This window comes from Lissotriton helveticus, chromosome 3_2 (assembly GCF_964261635.1).
Source record: "Lissotriton helveticus chromosome 3_2, aLisHel1.1, whole genome shotgun sequence".
In the NCBI taxonomy this organism is placed as follows: Eukaryota; Metazoa; Chordata; class Amphibia; order Caudata; family Salamandridae; genus Lissotriton; species Lissotriton helveticus.
Window position 1 is genome coordinate 180,982,141 of NC_136062.1, and position 21,837 is coordinate 181,003,977.

The 21,837-nt window shown below is 45.0% G+C and overlaps 1 protein-coding gene across 6 annotated transcripts in view; it reads right to left on the reverse strand.

The window, feature by feature from the left end:
• Positions 1 to 21,837, reverse strand: part of CSNK1G1 (casein kinase 1 gamma 1) — a 746,303-nt gene that overhangs the window by 227,865 nt on the left and 496,601 nt on the right. For all 6 annotated transcript variants that reach the window (XM_078684993.1, XM_078684992.1, XM_078684994.1 and 3 more), the window contains one exon: positions 4,497 to 4,566. In XM_078684993.1, the coding sequence (XP_078541119.1) occupies positions 4,497 to 4,566 (70 nt within the window). The remainder of the gene's footprint in view (positions 1 to 4,496; positions 4,567 to 21,837) is intronic.

Consider the following 21,837-nt stretch of genomic DNA (forward strand, 5'->3'; position numbering starts at 1 on the left):
CTTAGAAAATTGCAAAAATCCACAAATACCTGGTACCTTTAGTATCCTCAGTATGTGAGAAAAAATTACACTATTGTAGCAGTGGCGGCTGGTGACATTTGAAAGTGGTAGGGCGTAACGGTTCGTCACTGAAACATTGACACCTGAATTCATCTGTCTTTGTCACTTAATAATACTGACGCTCACTCACTACAGCTCGCTGTCCACACTAACCATGCTCTCCAACATTGCAGCCCACCGATGGAATACGAATGAATGCTCCTGCAGTCCGTAAAACGTAATTAACTAATTAATAAACTGCAGTCCGTGTAGCTTGTAAAACATGAGAAATAGAGAGGAATTAAAAGAAAGGGAAGATTAGACGGACCCACGAGTCTTAAACACTGAACGCGGATCAGAGCAAACTCATCTTGCAAACGAACGTGAGGCGACCGAAATATTAAAGACTCAACCCGGGCAAAGCTCCACCTCGTCGGTCTCCCCTCCAAAACTCGAGCCCGACCAGCCTCGGCTCCAGGTTCTCATTAGAACAATTCTGCCTTCACTTATCTAGCTAGCACTCTGCTCATCAAAGGCAAACTTGCTACCAATACTGAATACACGGCTCGCTCACAGTGGGGGCCAGGGGGGTGGGGATAAATAAAATAAAAAACTTACCTTGTCTTCACTTGACCGGGTCCGCACCATCTCTGCTCTGGGGTCCCGTTGGCGCCTAGACTAATTAGTAATGGCTGCCAACTTGCCGAGACACAGTAGTAGCCAATCCTGATGCTGCTCTCTTTAGAGGAGAGCTGCTCTCTAAAGAGAGTAGCATCAGGATTGGGCTGAGCATTAAAAAAACGTCGTTCGTTTTTTCAGCAATGGGGTACGTTGCATTAGGCAGGCAAACCCCTAATCGGTTGTTTTTTTGAAATCCACATAGTTTGCTAGTTAAAGAAGCCCTGCCGGGCAAACACCACATGCGCAGTGAGTGCGCACTGTGCCGGCACAGTCAGTCCAGCGCCACCCAGTGTCAGACAGTGCATACTGTCCATGTCCATGACACACACCACGGCCGCAGGGCAATAATTATCGGGCAATTTATTCGAGCGGCGCGTTAATTTATAAAACTTTTATTAACGCGCCGCTCAAATAAATTGCCTGATAATTATAGGTGGGGCAACGCCCATTCGCCCTAATGGTAAAACCGCCACTGTATTGTAGCCTGGTAACCTTTTGTGGAAAAAAAGTAATGAAGGCTTAAGGACAAAGTGCACAAAACTTAAAACAAGAATTGGTAATGCCAGTATGTTTGGCTTTAAAGAAATGTTGTATGGTAATATGAAGCATTACAAGTAAATATAATGGGAATAGATATCTATTCGTTTGGAAGCAAGGAACTGTAAAATAATATTAGTGCAGCCTAAACGGTCAGGTGACAGTTGTACTGTCAGGCAAGACCTACACATCCATGTAGCATACTGACCTACATGGATTTTGAGGTCCGCCTTTGCAGTGCATTTAGTCACCATTACTGAAACGTCCTACAGTTTGTGGAAGAAGCTGGTTAAAAGCTAAATTTTACTTAAAGTATGTTTGGTTCTAGACAAAAAAATATATGAGCGAAGACCAAAAAGAAATTACCAGTTTTTGTCCAAGCTTTTTTTCTCTTTGTACTATTGGAGGCTGAGCAGCTAGGACTGAGATACTTTTGTATGGACCCATTTCTAAACGTTTAACAACTCAATATTGGTGTCACAACGGCTTGAATTAACTGAAAATGCGCCTGAGAGACACCGCCTCATACAGATTTTACAATTTTTAGTCAAAAGTAGATGAGGCTGAGGAATAAAGCTCAGCCCGCTATCTTTCTAGCACAAATGGGGGTGACGTTACCAGAACTTAAAAAGTATATGTGGCATTGAAGACACCACAGGACAAATAAAAAATGGTTTGCTATTTGCTTAAGGACTTGTTCCTGAGTTCTGGCAACAGATTGGTTTATATTCGCTATCAAAAATAAGACAAAGCCCATTTACTGAACTCAGTACTTATCTCACAAGTAGTAGTCTGGAAAATAGAAGACAAGCCAATTGAATACTGTTAAATATAAAGGTCGTAATATGCAGGCATTGATACTGAACCATAGGAATTAGAAGGTATAAAGGTTTGCCCAAGATCACACAGTTTGACCAAGTGAGAAGCTGGGGCCTTGTGCCTACATTTTCAGTTACAGAGTCACACTGTGGCCACAAGGCTGAACTCATCCTGAGTTTTCACAGGAAAAGGCAATGTTTTGCGCATAGTTATTTTTCAAGAACATAATGGAATAATAGTAAGATATAAACAACACAGGATATATGCACATATAATTGAAACGAGGAATACCTCAGGCAAAGCACTTTGCCAGGACAGGTATCAGGCATTTTGGTGTTCAAGGAAGTACTTAGCACAGAGGTCACAAACAGGATTACAATGTAGCCGCACAATTTACCACCCCCCTCCGCCACACACACACCCTGGTCTCTAGTTACACAGACAAGAACAATGTTTTGTGTACATTTGTTTTTCAAAAGCTAAAATAGTACACTGTTGATTACGACACAAGTTCTAAAAATAAATAAGCAGAGTCCCATTGGGGAGGGGTGTTGGTGGGGGCAATTAGCATAAGCAGTTAACGATATCATCACGACAAATAAAGTCATAGAAAATAGTATCACATCTCCATTGTTCCCATGACATTCATAAGAGTGTGTATTCACTTTTACTGTGTTTGTCTAGCCCCTTATGCATTAGTACATAGATTTGAACATCGTATTTTATATTTTGACAAAGCTCAGAGACTTAAGCGCCATATGTGTGAGTGCTTGAGCTTTCAGTTACAGAATCTGACATTTAATTCAGCCTTTCAAAGGATTACAGGATGAGTACTCGTTTAGAGCATGTTAAAAAATATGCGTGCAAAAACGAAAATGTTGACTAGTAAATTGTAGTGGATGGCCTGGCCATCTGCAAATTAATGTTTCCTCCTCTACCAGTTATTCCTAGAGAAGATTATAAAAAAATCCATCAATGACCAGCTGAAAGAAAAAAAACAATAGCAGCTTCCTTCAAGCATGTCTGGGTTCGGCCTACGAAACAGCACAGAAATATCTACCATTTATCTCAGAGCTCCTCATCCTCCTTGGCATGTAAGCACCCTCGAACTGGTGGTCCTTTACATCCTCAGCCACGGGATGGCCGTTGATGGTGTTGTTTGGCACCAAATGACATCCTGCCCAAACAACACATACAAACTCTTCCAAATGAGACCATCAAGTACTCATCCCATCCTGATATCCGGTGGTGCACATGTTCTGCATGCAGCAGTTTCAAATCCTAAGAACCGACGACATCAAATCCCTGCAGGATGAAGATACAAACTGTTCTAATGGATGGTCCCATCTACAGTAGACATTTAGTATCTGAAAGTGCTTCCTCATGATTTAAGCACAAGTAGCAAAAGCTTATCTCCAGCTCAACTGAACAAATACAGAATTTGTATTCCTCGACATTGACGGGAAGCAACAAATTCAGGCTGGCCTTTAATCTCGAAGCTTTCAGCCAATGGTTCCTCAACAGCACCGTGTTGCTAAAATTCCATATAGACTGAAACTCTCACCTTTAGATATTATATCAAACAAAAGACTAAACCATTTGGCATGAACTAGGTCCGCTTTAAAAAGTGAAGGTCTTTTAACCATACCTGGACTTTAGAACAACTGTTCAAAGACTGATTCTATCCATAATCAGTGGAGGCTCGCTGGTGGCATTTCTGATACACAATTGATCACTGTAAAGAGTTCTGTCCAAACTGGAGCGGGACTGATTAAAGGTGTCCGGAAGTATGGCTAAGTTAGTCACCAGAAAGAGAACTCCTTTGGTTCCCTCTGCCTATCAGTATCAGTGTAACACATGATGGGCAATTTACAAGGTGATCAACTCGAGTGCTATACCATACCTCGCGCACTCTATCATTTAGCCCCCAACAAAATCAGCATCAGCAACAGGCTAAGAGGTAGTGGGGAGAGAGATGAAAGAGGATAAGGAAACCTAAAAACTGACATAATAGGCCCAATTCACTATTTTTTTTTATCAATTAAGATGTGTGTTACTCTAAGAAATGCAAGAGTAAGATACACCTAAGCCAGGAATACGGCAACAACTCACAGAAAACACTCTGTAAATAAGACCAATAAGAACAAAATAGCTAAGAGGAGAACAGTAGATCCCTAGGAAGATGCATGCACTCCGGGACCGGTTAAGGTTGTAGCAGAAAAAGTCTGTGCCTATACAGGTTCGAACGTGAATATTTTGACACATTGGCCTTTCTAGAAAACTCAGAATTGTGTTTGAATATGCTTTGCTGCCTTATTCACAAAGGGGTGACACTGACAGCAAAGCGAGAAAATATCTACAAATACATCTTCAATTTGTGAATTTATGATCAAAAACTAAATGCAGAAATGAAAGCTTACCTGCATTTCCCAGTTGTTTGTAAAACCTGTACTCCAAATGAAGTTGAGGGGCTCGTGACTTGATTGGTTCCTGCAAACCAAACAAAAAAGTAAATACAGTTTTGTGAAAATGTTGCTCTCACTCGGACTTCTAAAAACACAAAAACGTAGTTTGTGTGACCATGGTGTGGGTAGGACTACTCGTTGATGCTGCTTGTAAACCATGTAGAACGCCAGTAAATGAAATTCGTAAGATGATTACTTCTACTTCAATTACAAATATGAAAGGACATTACTAATGATTTCCGTTGTATATAATATGGTACAAACATAGCTTTTTTTCTTTTATGTAGACATATGCTTTATAACTGATTTAACATATATCTGTATTGTTGCAGTACTCTGATTAAACAATTCTCAGAATAAGTAGACGTTTTACATTTCACCTTAAGATAACGTGGTCCAACCACAAAAGAATGCAGATAAAGTTATAAGTGAATCCACAATGAGATTTTTTTTTAATCAGAAACGCATTAAATTTTTTTTTTAAAGTACAGGTTATAAAAAATATGGACACAAGTAAAGCTGTTGCTGAGATTTAGTTAATTTAATTGGATAGGATGTTTAGGCAATTAAAGGAGGGTTTATCGTTTGACGCGTATCTCAGAGCATGCATAATTAACTTTACTAGATTTGACATTTTTCTCAATGTTTAATTTAAACTTTGGCAGCTTTATCATGCTAACCCTTTTTAGCGCCGACATTATGGGACTTGTTTGTACACTAGCACTGTACCATATGATGCCGAAAATGTTATGCAGGTAGGGCTGCCTAGGTCTACCTTACTCCTAAAATCAGCATGCCTTTATGTTTGATTATGCTCTTTGGAAGCATTTAAATTGGCTCTCTAAATGTTTGTGAGGGTATGCAAGTTGAAATCCACAGTACTTGTGCGCATTTCTTTAGAGAGAACTTCTCTTGTACCACAGTACTGATTATGTCTAATGGTTGTACATTTAAAACACATACCAAGCTTTAAAATGTTTAGCTGCTCTGAGCATTTTTTCCAACAAAAATCCTTTATTTCTTTGACTATTAGTTGACACATTCCATTCAATCTAAATGTTCAGAAGCATGGCCCCAGTGCGCATTTCGGAGTACTGCCCAGCACCAGGGGAAAGTTGGCATCTGACTCATGGGGGATTGGGCTAGGAGACGATGTTTAATAACAGAGTTTGGCGTATTCCTGATTTCGCCTCAGTTTTCTTGTCAGGGATATCTGTAAATGATCTGATTTTAAAACACCCATGTGAGAGTCTAACCCAGACAGGTTCAAACACACTGATTTGTCATACCAAGCTCCCAGGACCTCTGTGTCACTGACTGAATGGTCCTAAACTGTAGTAAAACTAAAAGGTGAGAGAGCACCCAAACTACTCACGTATAATAACATTGGCCACAAGATCCCACGTCAAACGAGTGTTGTACTAAAATATGTACCTCGAGGGCAGATGTATTTATATTTGTAGGAGGTTATTTATAGAGAGAATAGTGACCAGAATGGTATCCTGGCGCTAGTATTGCTGGTAGATGTTCCTAGCAATTGTTTTTTTTTCCTGTCGATCATATTTTTAAATGCTTCTCTATGTTAACTATTCATAAATAGATACCTTTCATCATAATAAGTGATAGCCAATTCACAATTTGACTATTCTTTGCTGAGACATGCTGTATCTGATTTTGTAACAGACTACTGGTTGTTAGGAATAATCATTATATGTTCATATTCATGTTTCAGGCCAGCCGACTGCCTAAAGGTGGCCACTTGCATATGGATTTTCTTTTATTTAAAAAAAAAATATTTTTTATCATCATTTGCAAACTAAAAATACATAATAGAAAACCCAATAAGACCACCATTTTTAACCCCAATAAAACGCCCACCGACCCCTCCCACCCCTGCTACACAATTAGATACCAGAAAATGTAATCACTGATGCCATACCATATATCACAGCATATTCAATCCAATTCATAGCTGATACCAAAAGGGAAAGAAAAAGAAAAAAATAATGAAAATATGAGCGAATCCATTAGGGACAGGCAAAGTGCCAGGGTGCTTATGCAAACGTGCCTAACCTCAACAACTCCGGACGTCAACCCAGTCTAATAGCGGGCCCCACCTCCTCAATCCCTTCCTTTTATTACGAATTACCTTCCTTAGGAAAACTGCCTTCTGTAAATTGCAAACAACCAGCACCCTGGCTAGCCTCTGTTGGAACACTGGTGGATTGCAGTCTAGCCAGGCTGAAGCGATTCATAGACGAAAAATAGTCCTAACAATAAAGATTAACGCTCTACCTCTTGCCGGCCCTCTCATATTCTGATACTCCCAAGAGTATCACTACAGGGGATAGAATTGCCGGAATATTCAATTTATTTGACAAAAATTCAGTTATCTGGGATTTATTGATAGATAAGGACAAACAAGAGGTAAAGATATACATAATATCAGCGCCCCTAAGTTGACATCTCGGGCAACGAGTGCCTTTGCCAACTCCCCATTTGATAATCCTACTAAGGGTATAGTATAAATTAAAACATTTTATAATATTGAACGTGTAATTTAGCTGATGTGAATGATGTCTGAGCAAAAAAAAAAGATTCCCGGAAGTAGGCGTCTGAGATGATCAGTTGTTCCTGGCATCTCTGTGAGTGCATATCTATATCGTCCTTCATGTGTTTGTTGAGGAAAGAATAGATAAATCCTATTGAGGGCTTGCGTTCAGCTAACAAAGTATCCACCAAATTGCACTGTTGAAATCCAATCGCCCCTCCAGCCTTGCGAAAAAGAAAATCCCTTGCTTGTAAAAACTTTAAGAAATCCTTATGGCTAAGATCAAATTCTTTTCTAATTTCTTGAAATGGTTTTATCCCTCTACCGGAGAAAGAAAAGCCCACCTTGTTTAAGCCAGTGTTAACCCATCGTGACATGTACTGATTTGAAATGATTCCTGGGAGAATTGGATTATTATTCAGAGGAGTGTAAAAATTAAGCCGACCCAGAACCATCAATTTACAAACTGTAGACCAAATCTCAAAGGCGTTTTGCACGGTCTTAAAAATAACACATGAAGTAGCTTAGTTCAATTTGCCTTCATAAGTTCCACTACGCCCTTTCACCTATCAATAACTCAAATGGGGAGGGAAAATAGTAAGCACCTACTGGCCACAAAGTTTCTCTTGTAATAGAGGTCCATGATTCTGTAGAGCCGTACCCCAGTAATACAACTTTAGATTATGGAGTCTCCACCCTCCACAGTCTTTAGGGAGCGTCAAAAGCTTTAATAGCACTTCTAGGTTTGGAATAGGCCCACACAAATCGGGAAATTGTTTCATTTAACTTTTTGAACCACAAATTCCCTATACGTAACAGAATGACACGGAAAAAGTAAAGAATCTTGGGGGAAAAAATCATTTGAATGACGTTGCACCGTCTTGCCAGGTATAAATGCAAATTATTTAGCCTATGAAGATCTTTTTTTGATTTTTCAACCAAAGGCTCTAAATTATCCCCGATAATGCAATCCACATCAGGCGTGAAAGCAACTCCCAAGTATGTCGCACTCGAAGCCAACCGTGAATCCTGCCAATATAGGGTACTATTTACCAGAATAACTGCTTATTCCCTATTTAAAGTAACCGGAGATAGGTCTAAATTCCCCTGCTTCTTTCGCGATTTGCATAATTGCAATAGCAGGCTCGGTGTAACTACGGCCCTGTCATCGGCGTAAGCGAGCGTTTTGGTATCCCATACGTAATATGTCAAAGAGAAGATCTTTACATTGGACTCTAACCTGCGGATAAAAGGATCAATATAAAGGGAGAACAGCAATGGGGAACAGGGGCAACCTTGCCTCGTCCCACTTTAAATTGAGTTCCCCAGCAACAAACACCCTGGCCTCTGGTTTATATTATAGCGCCTTTCGCGCTGGGCTAAATTCGGGCAGTATGTTTACTTGTTCGAGCACTTTCCATAGGTAGCCCCAGGAGACTAACGAAAGCCTTCTCAGCATCTAACAAAATTAAGGACATAGGGTCTCCTGCTACCTGGGCGGCATCGAACAGCGCTATTGATTTATTTATTTATTTAGCGCCGGAATCAACTCCTGAAGGAGTATCTCTGCGCTTCGGACAGGTAACAGATATAATGCAATTGAAGCAGAGATCAGAAGCAGAAACAAGTAGTCTTAAGCAGCTTCCTAAAATGTAGGTGATTTGAGCACTTTCGTAAGTGCAGGGGGAGCTCATTCCATTAGCTCAGGCCAAGGTAGGACAGAGCCTTTCTCCCTAGTCTTGCCCTCCTAACTCGGGGAACCCCTAAAAGAGTGTGAATTTCTCCGCGAGATAGCTAGGACCAAGATTAAAAAGTGCCTTATGAATGGTGCAACAAATTTTTAATTTGACCCTTTTGGCATATCGGAAGCCAGTGAAGCTGTAAGAGAAGAGGGCGGGAGGCAGTCCTAGGGGGGCACATTAAGAACTAGCTGTGCCACCGTGTTCTGGACCACCTGTAACCTATTGATCGAAGTCTCACTAGCAGAGATCAACAGGCCGTTGCAATAGTCCAGGGCTCGAAAAATTCACTCGACCGCTCCTGACATTTGACCTCTGCCTCTGAAAGCAGAGGAATTGACAAGATAGCAAGATTTAAAGGCATCTTCATTGCTCACAAAGTAAATGAGCAATAAAAATGCTTTTAAATCTTGTTATCTTGTCACATTTGCTCTGCTTTCGAGTCAGAGGTCAATTCCATTTCACTTAGGTTGAGGAGATTTTGTATGTTACTAGACCTGCAGATCTAGCGCATTTCTTATGATTTTTCGAGCCCTAAGTCCAGCCGACTTAATATAAGTGCCTGAATCAGAGCCTTTCGAGTGGAGTCGGGAAGCATAGGAAATACTCGGCGTAGTAAGCCCAGAGTGTGGAAGCAGGCCCCAGCTGTCTGAGCAGTGTGCTCTTTCGGGGTGAGGGCTTGGTCCAGGCGGATGCCAAGATTGTTATCCGTGGATTTAGGGTGGGGAGGGATGCCAAGATCAAGTGGCCACCACTCGGAAGACAACAGTAGAGGGGCCTCTACGAAGAGCAAAATCTCAGTTTTTCCAACGTTGCACTGGAGGAGATTGCTCTTCATCCAGTGTGAGATGACTCATTCCCGAGGAGGTTAGCTATACAGACGGTGTAAATTTGTCAAAAGGGAAAAGCAACTGTGTATCGTCGGCATATGATATTGGGGTGAACCCATGGTTCTTCAAGGGGTTGGCCAAGGAAGCAACATAGATATTGAAAAGTGTAGGGCCGCGGCATGAGCCCTGTGGCACTCCCTTGGACAGTTTAATTTATTTTATTTTTAGCGGTGCTGAGCGATATGGGCCAAGATTGACAGTGAGAGCAACCAGATAAAAAACTCCACATCCATTGAAAAGCAGAGCTTCTTAGTCCAATCTCCTTCAGTCTCCTGAGTATTATCTGATGCGAGACCGTGTAAAACGTGGCGGATAGGTCCAACAGCACCAGAATCGTGGAATGGACCTTGTCTAAGGTCATCCTGATATTATGGGTGACAGCTAGCAGGGCTGATTCGCTGCTGTGTTTGGGCCGTAAGCCTGACTGTGAAAGATCTAAACAACCAGTAAGTTCGACATGGTTTGAGAGATGTGTGTCGATATGGCTGTTCAGTAGTTTACTCAGGAAAGGAAGCAACGAGATGGGCTGGAGATCGGACAGATCTGTCAGAGGGGCTTTGGTGTTCTTACGAATGGGCATAACCTGCGCTGCTTTCCACTCTGACAGAACGTGACCCTCTCTAAGTGAAAGATTGAGGAGATGTTCAATCGAGGGGGGAGAGTTGAGTGGCCAGGGATGTGATAACTTTAGCTGAAAGAGTGTCATGGGGACCCAAATTAACTCTATGAAACAGAGTGACAACATCTGCCAACGGAAGCGGAGGAAAGCTTTCAAGCAGCTGAGGAGTTGCTGGTTCAGGTAGATCCGCGTCCAAGGGGGCCAGGTCCTGGCTTCCTGACAGAATACATTTTTCATAAATTTGCTCAATTTTCTGTGAGAAGTATTATGCGATATTATTATAGTGTTTGCGTAGGTGCCTCAAGGTTCTCACAGGCCTTGGGATTCGCAAAAGACTGGAGGATACGATGTAGGATTTTAGGAGCATTGCCAGCCATAGCTAATTGGGAGGCAATGTAGGTTTTACGCACAGCTTTTATATTTAGATAAAAGGACAGAGTGGTCTGCAATTGAGCTTTATCACTCATCGTGGGTTGTGCACCAACGTCTCACGTTTCCTGCAAAGTTGTTTTTGCACACGCAGCTGAGGAGAGAACCAGGCAGCCTGCGGCCGCTTGAAGTTGTTAGGGAGACGTTTCGATGGTGCAAGATAATCAATCGTATTAGAGACTGGTGAATTGTATTTGGCCAGGGCTTCTACTATAGTATTCAAAGTAATAATCCGTGGCCTTAAAAAGGAGGCTTGAAAGCTCTCCGGAGTGACTTTCTGCCATTGTCTACGAAAATGATTTGTGACCGGGTCAGATCTCTTCAGCTCCCTAGGTCCCTGAATGGAAAATTCAATTAGCGTGTGGTCGGACCAAGTAAGTTGGAAGGGAGGCTCACATTGGACAGTAAGGAGAATTGGAAAAAAATAATGTCCAGTGTGTGACCAGCTATATGAGTGGGGCCTCCATTGAGCTTAGAAAGGCCAAGGAGTGCTAAGTCGGCCATGAGAGCTTGTGAATCAGCATTGGAAGTACATTTGCTATGAATATTAAAGTCCCCTAATAGTAAAATATTGCTGCTCGCAATCACATGGGGGCTATTAGTTCAGTGAATAATAGCGAAAAATCGGCTAAGGGTCCTGAGGGACGATACACTAAGGCCCCCTTACAGCTAACTTGGGAGGAGAAATCTATCCGAAAGACAACAACTTCCATCATAGCATTACAGCACTCGTCCCGTGGGGGGACAGTAATGCGATCTTTATGTACAATGGCAATTCCTCCCCCCACTTTAAGTGGTCTGTCCACCCTAATTAACTTGTAGCCTTCAGGTATAGCTAACGCAATAGAGGGAACAGAGTGAGGCTTCAGCCAGATTTCAGTCAGAAGTCCCAGCTCAGGCTGTACCGAGGACAGTAGATCCCAGACCTCAGTGGAGTGCTTAGGCTGGGAACGGATGTTGCATAGCAAAACTTTCCAATCCCACCTGCGACTGGTCATTGGGGTTACCTATAACTTTGATAGGGGGGAAGCAGGTTCAGAAATAAAGGAGCCCATACTTGGTAGAGGGTGGTATGGAGCTTCATGAATCGGCACCGGCTTACCAGAGTTGCCCTGAAACTGGCAGGCTCTGCAGGCGAAGGGCCTTCACGGAATGGCCAAGACTCAGTCCGGCAAGAGGGAATAGGATCGATCCTTAAATCTAACAGCTCCCGTCTAGTATAGAGCCCAAGTAGAGCTGGGCCATTTTTAGAAGTAGATTGACCAGGGTCCCTGGCTCCTGGCGACGTCCAGGCACAGACGAGCTTGCCTAAGGCGCGCCCGCTGCGCATCGTCAGGGGCATCCGGTTATGTAGAGGGGGTTGTGGCACTAGAGCGCCAATCTCCCTCGCAACCGGAAGAGGAGAAAAGAAAAGGAACTCCCTCCACAACAATCTAGCACAGTTCGCGGTGGACAGGGGAGGGGAGCAAAAGAGGCAATAAAGTGAGCAGCAACAATGAGTCAACCCGCCTATTGTGGTCAGTAGTACTTTTCCCTGGTATATATCCATGTTGTCGCCCACTCACTACTTTAGATGATGGGGGACAAACGGGAGGCTAAGATTTTTGAATATATTTTAGTGTCCCCATTAATAAGCGTGATCGGCCTGTAGGACCCGAGCTCCCTTACAGATTTGTTCTTTTTAGGGAAAACTACAATCTTTGCATGAGACCAGCAACAGTATCTGCTGTCCTGGAACACCAGAGATATATGACCAACCCTTAAGAATACCACCCAATAACCCACAACCATTACAAAACTCAATGAACAGGAATCGCATTAAACTGTGCTCTACATTAGCCACCAATTGTGGTTAGAAATCCACAAAGTGATTGGAAAGGATAGCTAAAAATGCCCCATTCGAGAGAAAATGTGGTCTTTCTACTTTAGAACCAGCAAAGTTTTAAAAAAAGTGCCTTTTTTTCTCAGTGCAGCATAAGGGTCTGTGAATAGCCACATAGAAAAACAGAGTTAGGGTACCAGCTCCAAAACATTAGGTAACTAACTTTGCAAGGATCAGTCTACAGTGGCGAGAATTTATTATGGGCAGGGTCATAATCGGCAGATATAAAAAAAAAATGCTGATCTCAAACATTTCATAAATTAGTAAAAATGCAGCAACACGTGTTGTCGTGCAGTTTAAGGCCCTTAGCAAAGGTTGACTGGTCATCTTTCTGTAGCTTATTGCTATATTTAGGTGTTAAACTGGTATTGATAAGGTACAACTAATGACCAGTCAGTCTTAAGAAGTTTATAAATGATTAAATAATGAAGCAATACTACCACAAAATGTGCCACATAAGGGGCCTTTTCTTGCCGGATAATTTACTCAACCCTGATGCATAATTTGGCTGTCCCCTGCCTACATAATCCTGTGGCCCTGGTTATGGGCAGGGACATTCACAGGTATTTGTAAGCAATGGTGGTGTTTCATCATGGTAGCTAGAGAATCAGTCTACAAGGAGTAGAGAGAGTTCAGGCTACTGGAACTAAGGACTTGCCCACTAGAGGCTGATGGTAGGCCTGTGAGAAGAGCTGGTAGAGAGATTGTGTTTTAACAGATAGCTTAAGAAAATCAGGTGATGGGGAGCATCGGTGTTAAGAGGAACAAACCGCAGTAGAGATGAATATGGGCATGGTAGGAAAAAGTTGTCAAAAATATTGACATTTGGCACCCATAATGTGCAGGCACAGCTGTCAAGTGTGTAAACTTCAACCAAGCCTTTGCTTTGAATCAACATCACTCAGCATTCTGGGACCATTAGCTCTATATTATATGTTTAAAGTTATTGGCTGTAATACAGGGCAGAAGGCTCCCTCGGCTCCGACATTTGACATCAGTAGCAACAAAGTGAATGGTCTAAATTACTGAGGTCATAAGCAGTAAAAAACAAATCCAGTGTAGGAGAGTTACTGACACTCTCCAAAAGAGCAATGATCAAGAAAACGAGTTACTTACCAGTAACTTCAGTTATCCAGTATTGGTATCTTTAATAGATTCACATGCTTGAATCAGCCCCGCTGAGGAGGTGGGAGTCTCTCGGTATGAATATAGATCATAGCAGTAATACATATCATAATATGTACTAATGCACTGCACAGTCACTGCAGTAGCCCATCCATGTCTGTTAGACCTGTCAGCCCTAGGTGGTCTTACCCCATTTTTTTCCCCTTTGCCTTGTTTTTTCCACCATCTTTTTGTTGGACCAAGGTCTCTGGGCGCCTTACCACTGCCAAACAGTGCTGAGGTGCAGGTGCTCTCTCCCAACAACATGGCTGCCACAGGCCCCTGCGGAGTGGCCTTTGTAGACACACACTAGTAGTCAGGAGTAGGCTGGGACATTAGGATACAGTAACACTGCCATCCTGCATTTTCAGTCCATAGCCTAGAATGTGGAAGCTCCTGGAACCTTCCAGAATAGGGGAGGGGTTACACTTTGCCGCCTTTAGAGAGTGGTCACCTGACCTAGGGGTATAAGGAGGAAGGAGGGAAACCTGCTAGTCAGGAGTTTAGGCGGTTGGGCCTAGGGAACCTACACCACTGGGACTGACTGGGCCTAGGCACTGCTTTTTTAAGTTGAGTGAGGGACTCTGCCAGCCTGCTGATCTGGCCCAGCGTTAGGGAACCACCTCCAGTGTGCCAAGAAGAACCATCCTGCCCCTGAAGCCACCAACTCAACCCCCCTTCTTTCCCCTCCCCCAAGACTCTACACCAGAAAGGCGCTGGAACCATCAAGCGCTGTAAGGAAACACCTACCTGCTGTGAGGACTGCTGGGGGATCACCCAGGTAACCAGCGCTTCCCACCTGAACTGTGCCCCTGCGCTGCCCTGCCTAAGCTGTGACTGATCCCCAGCGCTGCCTTGCCCTGGACTGCCCAGAACTGTTTGTCCCCTAAGCGCTATTATTTCCAAGCGCTATCCTGCCCTGGAACTCGCTGTGCTGTTGCCCATAACAATCTCCCAGCGCTGGGATGCAAGAGACTGCCTTTGTGTCTTCAGAGGGCCGTGCCCGTGAAAACGCTGTTGCCCCTCGAAACACTGTCTTCAAATAGCTATTTCGGGGCTGAACTCACCGCCGCGGGCCCCTGCCCGGTTGCCAAGGAAGTCTTGAAGCCTGCTGAATCACCGCCGTAGCCCTGCCCCTTATCAGCGAAGTGCCACTGCTGCCGCGTCCCCGCTGCGGCCCCCGGAACAAGGAGAGGGCCGCCGCGGCATCAGAGAGGCCCGCACTAGGCTTGTGAGGCCGGAGAGAGCGTCATCACGTGGCTGGGCCGCCGACCACGTCATCGGCCGCACCCCCTGCCAGACGCGCCCCCATTGGCTGTTGGTGTCACACCCCCGCAAGCGCGCTGTCATTGGCGACTACGGGCGCGCCCTTGCCCAGACGCTCTCTGATTGGCCAGGACGGCTGATGCCACTCGAGGACCGGGGCCTGCCAGAGACATCGGCTAGGGGGCTCCAGGAGCGCGAGAGCCCCCCAACCTGCCCCAACTGAAAATTGCACTGCAAGGGCCTCGAGGCCGAAGATCCAGGTAACATACCCGGGGGAGGGCGGAAGGCTCTAGAGACAGCGGGGCCTGCCGTGGAGCCTCCAGTGAACAGAGATGCGGCTCCGTGTCCGCCCCTCCCCCAGCTGAGACTGCAGATGGGGTGTGGGGCCGGATTAACCCTTTAGAGGCTTGAGCTGGGAGGGACATTGAGTGAAGGCCCCTCCTGTACTGGGCCCAAGACTGCCGAGAGTGGAATATCGGGTTCAGAGTCAACCCTTGCCAGGGGAATGGTTCTCTCCAGAGTGCCCCTGCCTGGGAACTGTTGATGGTACTTCAGTAATGTTTTTGATGCCCATGGTTACAAGGGAAAGTGCCTGTTGCTCTTGCCAAACCCCTGAATAATATCAGTGTTGAATGTGCATGGTTATGAGGCCCCTGTTGAGCTGCTTCGAAGAACTCTGTGCACAAGGAATGTTTTACATGGAAAGTGGTCTTATGAAATGTTTATGATGAGCCGGTATATGAGGAATGTTATGCCCTAGCCTGCCCTAACTAGTAGCAAGGTATTTACAGAAATGTTGCCTGATGTTTAAAGAAATGCTCAGTACCTGAATTGATGCCTAGTACATACCAGTGAGTTACTTACCTGCAATGAAGAAAGTCTAGATAAAGAAAGTTGTTTTAAACAACTAGCTGGTGTGATGTCATTTTATTGCGTGTGCCTCCCTGTCTCAGTGTGAGTGTGTGCTGCACTTCTGCTTTACACCTAGCCTTCGGTTCCCTTCCTGCTCGCGCCAAGCTATCGCAGTGGAATTGGGGACCCCAGGTCTTACAATGTCCTTCTGTAAAAAAAGAACCAAAGTTGAAACACAGCCAATAGCTCCCTCTAGAACACTCCACAGAGCGGAAAGTCTCTCAGATTTCCTAGCACAAGTGACAAGAGTGATGTATTAATAAGGGAAGACTCTCTGGGGAGGAGGGTGGGTCACATGTGAATCTATGAAAGATACTAATACTGGACAACTGAAGTTACACGCAAGTAACTCGTTTTCTTATCCAGTATTGGATCTTTCATAGATTCACATGTTCGAATCAGAATCGTCAGCAGTAATACAAATGTAATCTTCGAGGATGGCGGGTACCATATAAATGGCTAATAGATATCTTCATAAATAGATAAATCTATACATATCTACTTCATATGTATGACAATATAAAATACAAGCATATATGCATAAAGAGAATGCAAACATAGCAATAACATGCAAAGCGAATACGTTGAACATTAATAATCAATCACCTCCAAAACAGAGGCTTACCTTATTAGAAAAAAAATTACGTAAGACTGCTTGTCCTACTGCCGCTTCTGCATCCATAGCCAAATCCAAGCAGTAATGCAGCGTAAATGTATGCACATTTTTACATGTTGCAGCGCGGCAAATGTTATCCAAAGGCACTTCAGCAAAAAGCGCCACGGAGGATGACACTGTTCTCGCAGAAAGAGCCTTAGGTTTGAAAGAAGATGGTCGGCCTACTTTAGAATGGGAAAAGTGAATAGCAGCTGCAATCCACCATGCAATCGTTGCTTTAGTCACTGCAGTACCTGGCTTTTGCGCACCATAAGACACAAACTGTTGATCAGATCTCCGGATGCCCTTAGTATGAGATAGATAAAACATGAGGCATCTTTTTATATCCAATGTATGAAGTCTTTTCATATACTGTTTTACCAGTCGACAAACCTCCAGAGGAACGTCTGTAAGAGCATCAAGAGCATCTACGACAACTTCGACGAAGACAACCAACACACTGAACCCTCACCAACCACCCCCGACACCCGGAAACCAGCGATTGATGACTGGACAGCCCTCACCACCGAAGACACACTGAAGACAATGAAGTCAATCCACTCAGGGGCCCCCACGGACCCCTGCCCCCACCACATCTTCAACAGAGCCGCCAACACCATCGCACCCATGCTCCGCCAAACCATCAACCGCTCCCTGGCGACCGCCTCATTCCCCGACGACTGGAAACACGCCGAGGTCAACCCCCTCCTAAAGAAACCCTCAGCGGACCCCACCGACCTCAAAAACTACAGACCCATCTCCCTGCTCCCGTTCCCAGCGAAAGTCATCGAGAAAGCCATCAACAGCCAACTCGCCACATTCATTGAAGAACACAACATCCTCGACTCCTCCCAATCCGGCTTCAGAAAAAACCACAGTACGGAAACCGCCCTCCTCGCCGCAACAGACGACATCCGCACCTTACTGGACAAAGGAGAAACAGTAGCCCTCATCCTCCTCGACCTATCAGCGGCGTTCGACACAGTCTCCCACCGCACCCTAAAACGCAGACTCTACGATGCAGGAATCCAGGACAAGGCCCTCGACTGGATCTGCTCCTTCCTCTCCAGCAGGACGCAGCGGGTCAGACTCCCCCCTTTCCTCTCGGACCCCACACCTATCACCTGCGGAGTCCCCCAGGGCTCCTCCCTCAGCCCGACGCTCTTCAACGTCTACATGGCTCCACTTGCCCCCATCGTCAGAACCTACGGACTCAACATCGTGTCATATGCAGACGACACCCAGCTCATCCTCTCCCTATCCAACGAGCCCAACACCGCCAGACGCAACTTTCGAGAAGGCATGGAAGCCGTCGCCAAATGGATGAAAAACAGCTGCCTACAACTAAACACCAACAAAACAGAAGTACTCATCATGGGCCCAAACCCCGACGCCTGGAGTGACACCTGGTGGCCCACCGCCCTCGGAAACCCGCCAACCCCCACAGACCACGCACGCAACCTGGGAATCATCCTGGACTCCGAGCTCAAAATGGACCGCCAGATCAACTCTGTCTCATCTTCCTGCTTCCACACCCTCCGCCTCCTTCGTAAGACCTTCAAATGGATCCCCCTCGAACACCGAAAGACAGTCACTCACGCCCTGGTCACCAGCAGACTCGACTACGGCAACGCACTCTATGCCGGAATAAACAAAAACCTCATCCGCAAGCTACAGAACATCCAGAACGCCGCCGCAAGACTTGTCCTCAACCTGCCAAAACACTGCCACATCTCCCAGCACCTGCGCACACTCCACTTGCTCCCCGTCGAGGCGAGAATCACCTTTAAGATGCTCACCCACGCACACAAGGCCCTTCACGGCACCGGACCAGCATACCTGAACAGCCGACTCAAATTCCACGCACCCCAAAGGACCCTACGATCAGCCCAGCTTTCCTACGCTGTGGTCCCCCGCACCAGAAAGACCAGATCGGGAGGCCGCTCCTTCTTCTTCCTCGCGGCCAAAGCATGGAACGCCCTTCCGCTCCACCTCAGACAGACAACATCGCTCCCCATCTTCGCAAGAAACCTCAAAACCTGGCTCTTCGACAGACCCCCTCCTTGATGGAATGGAACCTGCACCCCCCAACCCCCCCCCCCCCACCCCTAGCGCCTTGAGACCCTTACGGGTGAGTAGTCGCGCTTTAACAAACTCCTGATTGATTGATTGTAAGTAGAGATAGAGGCAAGATATACCTCAATAGAGGTGAAAATTAGGCCGGATTTAGCAAGGGAGAGCAGATAAGACAAACGTTTATCTGGAGAAGACTCAAGTGGAAGCACCCTGTTACGGAGGCACCATGAACAGAAAGGTTTCCATTTGAGACTGTACATTTAAACAGTGGAAGGTGCCCTTGCTTTAGAAAGATTGTCTCTACAGTCTTGCAGCAGGCCTAAGTCTTCGAACTAAGTGAGCATCTGCAGTGAGAACGAAATCCGGCATAGGAGAAAGGAAAGTTAGAGATTCCTGGAGTTCTGTCACCAAAGCAGAGCGGTCTTCATGACTGGAGTTATTCGCACCAGGTCGAACAATCCGGTCACCTGAAGCCATTAATTGTCTAGTTCCTCCTGTAGTGGTCTCATTCTGAGATGAGTGCAAGGTACCATCAAAATGGCAGAGGACATCATGCCCAGCAGAGATTTTATGAGCCTCACAGAAGGGACCTTTTTCCCCCCTTCGCTTTGTCACTAGAGAAGTAAGGTGCGTTTGCCTTTCTCCAGACAAGTATGCCTAGTCTTGGATAGTGTCTAGGAATGCTTCCAGAAAAAGCATCTTTTGAGACTGCTGCAAAACTGACTTCTGAAAATTGAGAGTTAGCCTCAGGGAATGAAACATTTGTAGGCAGATTGAAGTTGCTTTTGAGGCCTGTTGAAAAGACAGTGCTTTCACTAATCAATCGTCTAGGTAAGGAAACAGCTGTAGGCCCTGAAGCCTGATATGAGCAGCAATTGGAGCCAGACACAGGGTGAATCCTCTCGGGGCTGACCGCAGACCAAAAGAGAGGACTCCGAACTGAAAGTGAGCACCTGCCACATGAAATGGAGAACTTTTCAATGTTTGGGATGAATAGGGAAATGGAATTAAGCATCCTGCAAATCTAGAGTTGCCATAAAATCCGCATGATTGAGAAGTTGAAGTACTTCCTGGAAGGTGACCATGCAGAAAGAATTATTCTGCAGATATTTAACTTTCTGAGATCCAGAATTGGCCTCCATTCTCTCGCCTTTATCAGAAAGAGACTGGAATAAAAACCTTCCCCTACTTGAGAATGAGGCACTATTTCTACAGCCCCTTTCTGGAGCGAGGTGGGAGCCTCTTCAGAGGTGGATGAGACGGTGGGACCTTCAAGAATTCTAGAGTCTGACCATACTTTACGATGACCAGGACCCATTTGTCCAAAGTGATTTTGCTCCATTAGTTGAAATGTAGAGAAATCTTTGCAGCATTGGGGTTGGAGTGTAGCCGAATCGTAGCAGGTGCTGGGGAGTCATCACTGCTTTCTAGCATTGTCTCTGCTCTGAGTAGGTTGCTTTCTTCTGTTTTGTTGTCTGGAGTAAGCGGCAGCAGGAGGGGCTCGATATGAATAATGTTGATAGGCATATCTATATTGGTATGTTTGTGGCTGGTATTTCTGATAGCCCTCTCGAAAGGAATATGACCCTTTGCCAAGGGCCCCTCGAAAACGTGTCTTCCTATACTGGAGTGTTCCCAATGCCTTAGTTGTATCAGTATCTTTCTTTATTTCCTTTAAGGCATCATCAATGTTTTTTTCCCAAACAGTGCATCCCCTTCAAATGGCATGTTTAAGATTTTACTTTGCACCTCTGGACGAAAGGTAGTAGACATAGGCCATCCTTGGCGATGGAGAACTTCTGCTCCAGCTAGTAGTCTAAAACCTAGAGAAGCCAAGTCCATGGATACATCTATAATTTCCGATGCTGACCTTTCTCCTTCAAGCTAAATCTTTCTTGCTTCCTGCTTTTTTATAATCCGGCAAAAAAAAAAAAAAAAAAAGTATGGCGCAACATCCGACCACATTTGGTGGTTTTATCTCCCTAGAATTGCTAGTAAATTTGCGGCAGGCACGGACACGCCAGCCATAGTGGTGAATCTCTTCCCAATATTCTCCAAGCGCCTTCCATCCCTATCGGGTGGAGCAGAAATGGGTACAGAAGAATTCTGCGATCTTCGCTGCGCAGCCTGGGAAATTACAGAATCCGGCCTAGGCTGTCCCACAAGGCATGCAGGTGCATTGTCAGGGGACTTGTACTTCTTATCAATTCTGGGAAGGATTGCTGGCACTGAATAAGGATGTTTCATAATTTTAATGACTTCTTCCCAAATATGATCTATGATGGAAATTGCGCTGACAGATTTTCTGTTCTGATCCTTAAAATCATATAAGAAGCAATCAGACTGCTTAACAGGCATAGGTAGGTGGAAACGAGTTGCGCTCTACATTATAGCATGGAAGCCCCCAATATCCTCAGGAGGAGAATCAATTGAGGGGCCAGTGGAGAAGGTGTAGGAATTAGGTAATCTTCCCACTCATCTACAGTGGTAGGCGTCTTAGTAGTTTTACCTCCCTCAGTAACATCGGCATCATCCTGTAGCATCTGGTCTTGTCGTACAGGAACAGAAACTTGAGCCTCCATCATGGGTAAATTGCTGCTGAGTCCAAAGCGGGCGGAGGACAATTTGTTTTTCAACAGACACTGCTGCTGCAGGGAAGTGAGTGTGATAGTCCTGCAGCATAGCTATTAAATCCTACATAGCTGTTAAATCCTGTACTAAAGCCATTGGCATTTGGATCGTAGGCTTCTGGCGAGGCATCAAAACCTGTGACCCCTCCATGGGTTGATGATAATGTGTCTGATAAAATTCATCTTCATCCTCCTCTTCCTGAAAGATCACATGAAGTTGAGAGGGGCTGCACTGTACCACCCATCATCTTGATTTCTCCAAAAACTGACTAGGAGGCAAAGGAGTGATGAATAAAGGGTCCTGGTAAAAAAAACTCTTGTCGACGAGAACCTGGATGATAAAATTGGAGTGAATTGCAATGCAGAGGGCCTTCTTTGTTGTGGCGTTGACGGTTAAACGGTCACTGTCAATGCTGAAATAACTGTTGTCAACGACGGTGTAGTCATAGTCTATGCAGTCAAGTGTAGTCTTCGACAGGGGCA